The sequence below is a fragment of the Leuciscus leuciscus genome (assembly GCF_965113295.1).
Source record: "Leuciscus leuciscus genome assembly, contig: HAP1_SCAFFOLD_276, whole genome shotgun sequence".
Classification (NCBI taxonomy): Eukaryota; Metazoa; Chordata; class Actinopteri; order Cypriniformes; family Leuciscidae; genus Leuciscus; species Leuciscus leuciscus.
The window spans coordinates 18,147-30,000 of NW_028118447.1; the positions used below are offsets into that span (position 1 = coordinate 18,147).

General features: G+C 44.1%; 1 protein-coding gene across 1 annotated transcript in view; it reads right to left on the reverse strand.

Annotated features, from left to right (window-relative positions):
• Positions 1 to 245: 245 nt before the first annotated feature.
• The window catches only part of LOC309491481 (metalloprotease TIKI1-like), a gene marked incomplete at its 5' end in the record, with an annotated part of 28,725 nt that continues 17,116 nt past the window's right edge, over positions 246 to 11,854 (reverse strand). Inside the window, 3 exons of the mRNA XM_082190537.1 lie at positions 246 to 301; positions 400 to 574; positions 2,376 to 2,522. Of these exons, the coding sequence (XP_082046663.1) occupies positions 252 to 301; positions 400 to 574; positions 2,376 to 2,522 (372 nt within the window). The 3' untranslated portion in view covers positions 246 to 251. The remainder of the gene's footprint in view (positions 302 to 399; positions 575 to 2,375; positions 2,523 to 11,854) is intronic.

Consider the following 11,854-nt stretch of genomic DNA (forward strand, 5'->3'; position numbering starts at 1 on the left):
ATCTCACGGCATGAGCACACGATTACACTTACGCATTTGGCAGGCGCTTTTATCCAAAGCGACTTACATTGCATTTCAAGCTACACATTTACAGTCATATCAGTTCTTGCTTTCCCTGGGAATCGAACCCATGACCTTGGTGTTGCAAGCCTCTACTGTTTGAGCAACAGGAAAGACATTATTTTTGTATTATTAGAAGCAGTGTTTGTGTTTGAGCCGCAAGAGGCAAGCTGGTGAACGCTGACGGATATTCACATCCCGAGGTCAGAGAGGATCCGCATCAGAGAGTCTCGTACCTGAGCTGGAAACATTTCATTACATTACTAACCCTACAAACCCGAGAGAGAAAGTGCATATGACAAGAAGAAGGATCTGGGAATCTTCCCGAGGGAACCTGACCTGCTCCGAAAGCGAAGAAGAAGCTCCTGTCGGGCTGTTCCTGGAGCAGTGCTTTAACCCTTCTCCCCATCCTCTCGTTACGCTTGTAGATCAGCTCCTGACGGAAGTATCTGTCGATCTCCTGCGCCGTCTCCTGATCACTCGCCGGGAGAGACACGTTCCTGAAGTTCGGCACCTGATTATACAGAGAAAGATTCAAAACAGTTTAATCAAGATTCCTTCTCATCTGAAAACAACATCAATCCTGTTTAAGGATGTTTAGATATTTACACACTCACACACACAGTGATTGGTCACAGCATTAGCGATTCCAGTGCACTATAGCCGATTCTAGTTCACTACAACTAATTCCAGTGCAGTACAGCTGATTCCAGTTCACTAGAGCTGATTCCAGTGCACTACAGCTGAGTCCAGTGCACTACAGCTGATTCCAGTTCACTACAGCTGATTCCAGTGCACTATAGCCGATTCCAGTTCACTACAGCTGAGTCCAGTGCACTACAGCTGATTCCAGTTCACTACAGCTGATTCCAGTGCACTACAGCTGAGTCCAGTGCACTACAGCTGATTCCAGTTCACTACAGCTGAGTCCAGTGCACTACAGCTGATTCCAGTTCACTACAGCTGATTCCAGTGCACTATAGCCGATTCCAGTTCACTACAACTGATTCCAGTACACTACAGCTGATTCCAGTTCACTACAGCTGATTCCAGTGCACTACAGCTGATTTCCAGTTCACTACAGCTGACTCCAGTGCACTAGTGGCTGATTTCAGTTCACTAGATCTAATTCCAGTTCACTGTAGCTGATTCTAGTGCACTAGTGGCTGATTCCAGTTCACTACAACTAATTCCAGTGAAGTAGAGCTGATTCCAGTGCACAATAGCTGATTCCAGTTCATTACAACTGATTCCAGTGCACTAGTGGCTGATTCCAGTGCACTAGCAGCTGATTCCAGGGCATTATTGGCTGATTCCAGTTCACTACAGCTGTTCCAGTGCACTATAGCTGATTCCAGGGCACTAGCGGCTGATTCCAGTGCACTACAGCTAATTCCACTGCACTACAGCTGATTCCAGTTCACTACAGCTGATTCCAGTGCACTATAGCTGATTCCACGGCACTATAGCTGATTCCAGTTCACTAAAGCTGATTCCAGTGCACTAAAGCTGATTCCAGTTCTCTCAAGCTGATTACAGTGCACTATAGCTGATTCCAGTGCATTAGAGCTGATTCAAGTGCACTACAGCTGATTCCAGTGCACTACAGCTGATTCCAGTGCATTAGAGCTGATTCCAGTGCACTAGCAGCTGATTCCAGTGCACTATAGCTGATAACAGGGCACTAGCGGCTAATTCCAGTGCACTACAGCTGAGTCCAGTGCACTACAGCTGATTCCAGTTCACTACAGCTGATTTCAGTGCACTAGCGGCTGATTCCAGAGCACTACAGCTGATTCCAGTGCACTAGTGGCTAATTCCAGTGCACTAGTGGCTAATTCCAGTGCACTACAGCTGATGCCAGTTCACTACAGCTGATTCCAGTGCACTAGCGGCTGATTCCAGAGCACTATAGCTGATTCCAGTGGACTAGTGGATGATTCCAGTGCACTACAGCTGATTCCAGTTCACTAGAGCTGATTCCAGTGCACTACAACTGATTCCAGTTCACTACAGCTGATTCCAGTGCACTAGCGGCTGATTCCAGAGCACTATAGCTGATTCCAGTGGACTAGTGGATGATTCCAGTGCACTACAGCTGATTCCAGTTCACTACAGCTAATTCCAGTTCACTAGAGCTGATTCCAGTGCACTAGCATCTGATTCCAGGGCACTACAGCTGATTCCAGTGCACTACAGCTTATTCCAGTTCCCTCAAGCTGATTCCAGTGCACTACAGCTGATTCCAGTTCCCTCAAGCTGATTCCAGTGCACTACAGCTGATTCCAGTGCACTAGCATGATGAAGAGCGTCACCTGCGAGGAGTCGTGGTTGAAGATGATGGAGTTCAGATCTCCACAGTTGTAGTGCTTGATCAGGTCCTCTGTGGTGTAGGGAACCTGCAGACTCCCGGCCCGAAGACACTCCTGCTGCAGCAGCGTCTGGTTCAGAGCGAAGATCACCTGCAACACACACACACACACAGCTGAAACACACACACACACACACAGCCATGACTCTGCACATCTGGGGCACGATGCGCAACACTGGCTCTTAAAGGTGACACATTATGCCGCTTTTCACAAGATGTAATATAAATCTATGGTGTCCCCAGAATGTGTCTGTGAAATCTCATCTCAAAATTCTCCCCAGATCATTTTTTATAGCTTGTCAAATTTGCCCCTTTTTGGGTGTGGGCAAAAACGTGCCGTTTTTGTGTGTCCCTTTAAATGCAAATTAACTGCTGCTCCGCCTCCGTTCAGAAGAGGGCAGAGTCTTTACACAAGCTTCATATACTCCGGCAATAACAAAACAGGCCAATCTCACTCATCCAGAATCCCAGAATAACCAGTAGCGAGTGCAGCCTTACGGAGAGACTCAGGAAGAGTTTCTGAATGTTAGTAGAGACATTTCTGTAGTTGTTGTGGAGTTACATTGATCATCTCATCATCATGTTTAACTTCTCCACAAGTGTCCACAGTTCCTGAGGTCTTTATAAGACAGCGGTGACACGTTCTGGTCAATAGTGTTCAGTGCTCGTCTGTGCTCAACCACAGAACAGTTTCAGGCTTTTCTAGATATTCTGCCATTGCGTTAGAACTGGTCTCTGTTGTCGCTTGCGAAACCAAATGTTGTGCCATGTGTGTAAATGTGCAGATTAAGGGCCGGTAATATTATAATAAGATCCTCTTCATACGTCAGAAATGGAGCGAAATCTGATCGGCTTATTTTTTGATACGCTTGCAGAGAAAGCACCGGGGACCTGATTATAGCACTTACACAAGGAAAAAGTTAGATTTTCATGATGTGTCACCTTTAAAGGGACGGTGCGTCCAGAAATCACCATTCTGTCATCATTCAGTCTTACTTTTTGAATTTAAATTACACCAAATGTTCTTTCTAGACTAAATGCTGTTTATAATGAATCCCACTATAATTTATGTTTGTTTTTTACTATTTTTCATTCCTGTTCTGAATATTGTTAAATTGAAAGGATTTGTTGTGGAGTGAGAAGAACTAAAATACACATTTAGTGTCTATATAATGTACAACCAGCCTTAAAGAAAAAAAATGATTAGTAAACCATAAGACTAGTCTAAACGGTCACTTAGCGCCGGTGCATTGTGGGTCTGAGACCATCTTAAACCAGCATGAATGTACAGGCTGATCTGAGGCGCTTTTATAAAGTTTGTCATTGTTTTTAAACTTTACTCTGTTTATGCTCTTTTATGATATATTCATGAATGATACATCTGCAACGAAACGGCAATGAACACATTGAAATAGTTTTACAGTGTAGACTTTTACTTGATCAGAAAATGGAAATGAGTTCTATGTGGTTTCTTACCATAAGATCACAACAACACACACACGTGATTTGATTAGCACAAAAACGCTGCACTAACACACTCAGCTGTGAGACTATTAGATGACTGACTCGTGAACAGAAGATCTCAACACAAGCGCAGTGTTTCTGCCTGATGTTCCTGAATGGAGGCTCTTCTGAAGCGCGAGTGAATCTCAACAGATCAAAGGCTCAGCGGAGAGTTTCTCTCAATTAGTTCTAGCTGACGCTTTTTGTTGCTTCTGCTGCTGCAGCTCAACTATTGTGTTACCATGAAATTCCCCAGTGTTTACTCTCACATACACACACACTCACTCTCATACACACACACACACGCAAACACACACTCACTCTCATACATACACACATTCTTGTACACACACACACACACACACACACACACACACACACACACTTACTCACACACACTCACACGCTCTCACACACACACTCACACACATACACACATATTATTGTGCACACTCTCACTCACACACACACACTCACACACACATACATACACACACATTCTTACACACACACACACACACACACACACACACACACACACACACACACACACACACACACACACACACACTCATACACACCCACACCCACACCCACTCACACACACATTCTCACACACACACCTGCACACACACACACACACACACACACACTCACACACACACTTGAGCTCTTTTCATCCATGCCGATGACACTCTGGCCGTCCCTCATTGTTTGCGGGGCTCGTCTGAGAGAGGAGGGCGGATACTTCATGTGTGGGACAAAGAGCTGTCGCTTTCATCCCGCGCTCATCAAAGCCTCTGCTCTGCATCTGAAAGCTCTCCGGCTTTATGCTGCTCAAATTAGCCTATCGCCACCCCGCTAGCTTCACAAACCCCACGGCACTAACCTCCCTCCATCTGCTGAGTCTGAGCAGCTTCAGTTCAGCACCCCCTCCTCCAGCCTTTCAGACCCTTAAATCACGGCACGGAGGAGAATGAAAGAGCGCCGAAAGTGAGAAGGAAGAAAGACGGGGCTAAACGAATGCTGTGACGCGGCTCCGTTGTGTCCGTTCTGTGGGTCACTGGCCACATTCACACACGGGAACCAGAGTGAGTTCATATCAAAGCACTGCGGCCCTATGAAAGTCAATAACTCTGCTTTGTGATGGAAATTACCCCGATACGTCACGATGGAGGAACAGAAAACACTCTGAGGTATTTAACGGTCTCTACGATTTCTGCACCGAACAGGATCACAAAAATAATAATGATGATGGAATTCAAACAGGTTTCCCAAACAATCCTGCTGTGATTCTTCAGATTAATTCAGTGCAGTGTTGATTCAGTTCAGTTTAATAACTGTGTGAAGTTCATCAATTATGAAATGAGTTTGATACAGCTGTAAAGCAGCTCTGGAGAAAACAGTGGCATGACTGGATGGAGTGATGGAGTGGTTGACTGATTGACTGATGGATTGATGGACAGATAGACTGATGGACTGATCTGTCTTTATCAATTCCTCCTCTCCTTCTTCTCTATACTAATGTCTCTACCACTAAAATGACGTACTACCACAACAAAATTAAAAATTCTTCTGACTTTTGCACGCCTCATCTCTTCTTAACCCTCCTCCTCCTTCACCAACCCTAACAGATGATGACTTTGCCACATTCTTCATAAATTAAAAACCACCACCATCATCAGCCAGTTTTCCACACTACAAACTGACAAACACATCCTAACAGCAAACACACACACTCTCCCCTCCTTCTCTCCTCTCTCAGAGGCAGAAGTCTTCAAACTCATCCTTTCCAATCGCACTCGCATTGCACTCACTCACTCATATCAACACCTCTCTTCACACTGGTATCTTTCCCACAGCATTTAAGAGGCTCTGATAATCCCACTGCTTAAAAAACCCACTCTAAATCCAGCACTTAGAAAACTACAGACCGGTATCCCTTCGTCCATTAATTGCTAAAACACAAGAATGAGTAATTTTCAAAAAAATCTCTGCCTTTCTTACACAGAACAACATGCTGGACAACAACCAGTCTGGTTTCAGAAGCGCCACTCAAATGAGACAGCCCTGCTCTCGGTTACTGAAGCTCTGAGACTCAAGAGCAGCTTCCAAATCCTCAGTCCTCATCTTGCTGGATCTGCTGCGTTTGACAGTTAATCATCAGATCCTTCTGTCAACCCTCATGATGAAGGGCATCTCAGGAACAGCAATCCAATGGTTCAGGTGTGACCTCTCAGTAAGTCCTTCAGGGTGCTGTGGAGGAGTGAGGTGTCTAAGACCCAACATCTAGCTACTGGAGTGCCTCAGGGCTCAGTGCCGGGACTGCTTCTCTTCTCTATCTACATGACATCACTAGGCAAGGCAAGGCAAGGCAAGGCAAGGCAAGTTTATTTATATAGCACATTTCATACACAATGGCAATTCAAAGTGCTTTACATAGAAGAAATTAAAATAATAAAAAGAAATAAGAATAATTAAAACAGTTTAGAAAAATAAAAAATAAAATACAGTACAAACAGTCGGACGAACATTGGCACAGTGCTCATTCAGTAAATGCATAGTTAAACAGATGTGTTTTGAGTCTGGATTTGAATGTGACTACAGTAGGAGCACATCTGATCTCCTCTGGAAGCTGGTTCCAGCTGCGGCTGGCATAATAGCTAAAAGCAGACTCGCCATGCTTAGAGTGAACCCTTGGTATTTCAAGCTGATATGATCCTAATGATCTGAGTGATCTGTTGGGTTTATATTCAGTGAGCATATCTGCAATGTATTGAGGTCCTAGGCCATTGAATGATTTATATACCAGTAATAATACTTTAAAATCAATCCTAAGTTTAACTGGGAGCCAGTGTAAAGACCTGAGGACTGGTGTGATATGTTCATATTTTCTGGTTCTGCTCAGAATCCTGGCGGCAGCGTTCTGTATGAGCTGCAACTGTCTGATGGTCTTTTTGGGAAGGCCAGTGAGGAGTCCATTACAATAATCCACCCTGCTGGTGATGAAAGCATGCACAAGTTTCTCTAAGTCTTGTCTGGAAACAAAGCATCTAATTCTTGCAATATTTTTCAGATGATAGTATGCTGATTTAGTTATTGCTTTGACATGACTACTGAAACTAAGGTCTGACTCTAGTGTCACTCCAAGATTCCTGACTTGATTTTTGGTTGTTTGACCCCTAGAGTGAAGGTATGCGTTCACCTTGAGAACTTCATCTTTGTTTCCAAACGCAATGACTTCAGTTTTGTCTTTGTTTAACTGAAGAAAGTTTTGACACATCCAACTGTTGACTTCATCAATGCATTGGCACAGGGAGTCAATGGGGCTATAATCGTTGGGCGATAGGGCTAAGTAGAGCTGTGTGTCGTCTGCATAGCTGTGGTAAGCAATTTGGTTATTTCTCATTATTTGGCTCATTGGGAGCATATACAGGTTGAACAGGAGTGGCGCAAGAATTGAGCCTTGAGGGACTCCGCATGTCATGGATGTCCACTCAGACTTATGGTCTCCTATACTCACATAATAACCTCTCCCATCTAAGTATGACCTGAACCATTTTAGGACTATCCCAGAAAGCCCCACCCAGTTTTCCAGCCTGTCCAGAAGTATGTTGTGATCGACAGTGTCAAATGCAGCACTGAGGTCGAGTAGTACCAGCACTGATAATTTGCCTGAGTCAGTATTTAAGCGAATATCGTTTATTATCTTTATGAGCGCTGTCTCTGTGCTGTGATGCGGTCGGAAACCAGATTGAAAATTGTCAAAGTATCCATTCGAGCATAAGAATTTGTTCAGCTGATTGAAGACAACTTTTTCAATGATCTTGCCTATGAAAGGAAGATTTGAGATTGGTCTATAGTTGCATAATATGGTCTTATCCAGGTTGCTCTTTTTCAGGAGGGGCTTGACAACTGCAGTTTTTAGGGAGTTTGGAAAACTCCCAGAGAGAAGTGAAGCATTTACCACTTCTAGAAGATCTGCTTCTAAACTGTTTAACACACTTTTGAAAAAAGATGTGGGAAGTGTGTCAAGAGCGCAGGTTGATGTTTTAAGGTGCTGTACGGTTTCTTCCAAAATTTTGCCATCAATTTCTTTGAAATCAGACATAGTAACTACTTTCTCAGGTGGTCTGATCTGTCTGACCTCAGTGCAACTCAAGGATGTGCTGATCACCTTTCTGATATTATTGATTTTGTCAGAGAAGAAGGAAGCAAACTCACTGCACTTGCTGTCTGAGAGCATTTCACTGGGAATCTGGCTTGGGGGGTTTGTCAGTCTCTCTACAGTAGCAAAAAGAGTGCGTGTGTTGTTTAAATTACTGTTTATAATATTTGAGAAGAAAGTCTGTCTAGCTTTGCCTAGTTCCATATTGAAAGCATGAAGGCTGTCTTTGTAGATGTTATAATGGACTACAAGTTTTGTCTTCCGCCACATGCGCTCTGCTTTTCTGCATTGTCTTTTCATATTTTGCACTGCTGTTGAGTTTCTCCAAGGTGCTTTTTGTCTGCCACTCTTCTTCCTGACTTTCACAGGAGCAATATCATCAATTACACCTTTAACTTTTGAGTTAAAAGAATCAAGGAGAAAATCAACAGAGTCAGCAGATATGCTTGGTGTTAAAGATATAGCCTTCATAAATAGTACACTAGTGTTCTCATTTAAGCATCTCTTCTTGACAGACACAGATCTGGCTTCAGTGGCAGGAGAGATCAATATATCAAAGAAAATACAGAAATGATCAGACAGTGCTACATCCTTAATAACAATCGATGAAATGTTTAGACCCTTACTGATAAGTAAATCTAAAGTGTGTCCACGATTGTGTGTGGGTCCATGTACATGCTGAGTCAGATCAAAAGTTTTTAAAACAGTTTTGATCTGTCACTAGGATCTGTCATTCAGAAACATGGTTTATCCCATCACTGTTATCATCTAGCTACTGGAGTGCCTCAGGGCTCAGTGCTGGGACCGCTTCTCTTCTCCATCTACATGTCAACACTAGGATCTGTCATTCAGAAACATGGTTTTTCCCATCACTGTTATCATCTAGCTACTGGAGTGCCTCAGGGCTCAGTGCTGGGACCGCTTCTCTTCTCCATGTACATGATATCACTAGGATCTGTCATTCAGAAACATGGTTTTTCCCATCACTGTTATCATCTAGCTACTGGAGTGCCTCAGGGCTCAGTGCTGGGACAGCTTCTTTTCTCCATCTACATGACATCACTAGGATCTGTCATTCAGAAACATGGTTTTTCCCATCACTGTTATCATCTAGCTACTGGAATGCCTCAGGGCTCAGTGCTGGGACCGCCTCTCTTCTCCATCTACATGTCAACACTAGGATCTGTCATTCAGAAACATGTTTTTTCCCATCACTGTTTTCATCTAGCTACTGGAGTGCCTCAGGGCTCAGTGCTGGGACCGCTTCTCTTCTCCATGTACATGACATCACTAGGATCTGTCATTCAGAAACATGGTTTTTCCCATCACTGTTATCATCTAGCTACTGGAGTGCCTCAGGGCTCAGTGCTGGGACCGCTTCTTTTCTCCATCTACATGACATCACTAGGATCTGATATTCAGAAACATGGTTTATCCCATCACTGTTATCATCTAGCTACTGGAGTGCCTCAGGGCTCAGTGCTGGGACCGCTTCTCTTCTCCATGTACATGACATCACTAGGATCTGTCATTCAGAAACATGGTTTTTCCCATCACTGTTATCATCTAGCTACAGGAGTGCCTCAGGGCTCAGTGCTGGGACCGCTTCTCTTCTCCACCTACAGGTCATCACTAGGATCTGTCATTCAGAAACATGTTTTTTCCCATCACTGTTATCATATAGCTACTGGAGTGCCTCAGGGCTCAGTGCTACCGCTTCTCTTCTGGATCTACGTGACATCACTAGGATCTGTCATTCAGAAACATGGTTTATCCCATCACTGTTATCATCTAGCTACTGGAGTGCCTCAGGGCTCAGTGCTGGGACCGCTTCTCTTCTCCATCTACATGTCATCACTAGTGTCAGTCATTCAGAAACATGGTTTATCCCATCACTGTTATCATCTAGCTACTGGAGTGCCTCAGGGCTCAGTGCTGGGACCGCTTATCTTCTCCATCTACATGTCAACACTAGGATCTGTCATTCAGAAACATGGTTTATCCCATCACTGTTATCATCTAGCTACTGGAGTGCCTCAGGGCTCAGTGCTGGGACCGCTTCTCTTCTCCACCTACATGACATCACTAGGATCTGTCATTCAGAAACATGGTTTATCCGTCACTGTTATCATCTAGCTACTGGAGTGCCTCAGGGCTCAGTGCTGGGACCGCTTCTCTTCTCCATCTACATGTCATCACTAGTGTCAGTCATTCAGAAACATGGTTTATCCCATCACTGTTATCATCTAGCTACTGGAGTGCCTCAGGGCTCAGTGCTGGGACCGCTTATCTTCTCCATCTACATGTCAACACTAGGATCTGTCATTCAGAAACATGGTTTATCCCATCACTGTTATCATCTAGCTGCTGGAGTGCCTCAGGGCTCAGTGCTGGGACCGCTTCTCTTCTCCACCTACATGACATCACTAGGATCTGTCATTCAGAAACATGGTTTATCCGTCACTGTTATCATTTGTTATCACTGTTATCATCTGTTATCACTGTTTTCATCTGATATCATCACTGCTATACTGACGACACAACTCTACCTCTCATTCCAGCCAGATGATCCAATGAAAGCATCTCAGCCTCTGAAAAGACAGAACTGTTTGTGGTCTTGGCCATCCCACCACTTCATAACAACTTCTCCATTCAGCTGTAGGTTCGTCATCCATAACTCCATCCAGGACAGCCAGGAACCTGAGAGTTCTGATTGATGATCAGCTAAACTTCACAGACCACATTGCTAGAACCACCGGTCCTGCAGATTTGCCTTATACAACATTAGGAGGTTCAGGCCCTTCCTATCGGAGTCACACAACTCCTTCTCCAAGCTCTTGTTCTATCCAGACTGGACTATTGTAATGCTCTCTCTTGTTCAAGCATCACTGTCAAACCTCTGCAACTGATCCAGATACTGCAGCAAGAGTGTGTTTATCGAGCCGAAGAGACGCACGTCACTCCTCTCCTCATAAACCTGCACTGATGTTTTCCTACAGAACAACCACTGGCTTTGCTCTTCTATACCTAAACTCACTTCTTCAGATCTATGTGTCTCCAGAAGCTTGTGTTCTGCAAGTGAACGGTGTCTTGTGGTGCATCATCCCAAAGAGACATAAAATCATTTTCACTGACCTTTACCTGTGCTGAGGAATGACCTGCCGAACTCAACCTGACCTGCTGAATCGTTAGCATTTTCAAGAAATGGCTGATGACCAGGTTTGGGCCGATACATCGCTCTTTTTTTGTCCTAACGGCCCATAAAACTCGTACATCGGCGGCCCATTCGTTTTGTTTTGTTTTGCTTAATTGGCGGCGCTGGGTTAGTTTTTTTTTCTGACAGACCCCATGAAACACGTAGATCAGAGGCCCATTGGTTCTTTTCTTGATTGACACTGGGCTGGCCCAATTACATCTTTAAACACCTCCCCCTTTGGGCTCTGAGTGAGCATGCAGTGTCAGTGTGCATCTGTCAAAATAGTCAGAGAGATGGAGAAGAAACGCAAGGAAAGTGCAGAGAAATAGAGAGAAAAATAGATACAGGCCCTTCAAGCAGACGCTGTAAAATGTGTCAAAATAACAGATATGTTATTAAACTGAACATCAGCTCCAGTGATGATGAGGATAGTGAGGAGTGTAACTAACTCTCAGAAGAGAGTAAATAAGGTAATTACTCCTGAGTTTTATTTATTAGTCTTCTCTGTTAATGTAATGAGTCCTTTATTTCCGCCTCCATAGTGGAACGTTAATTT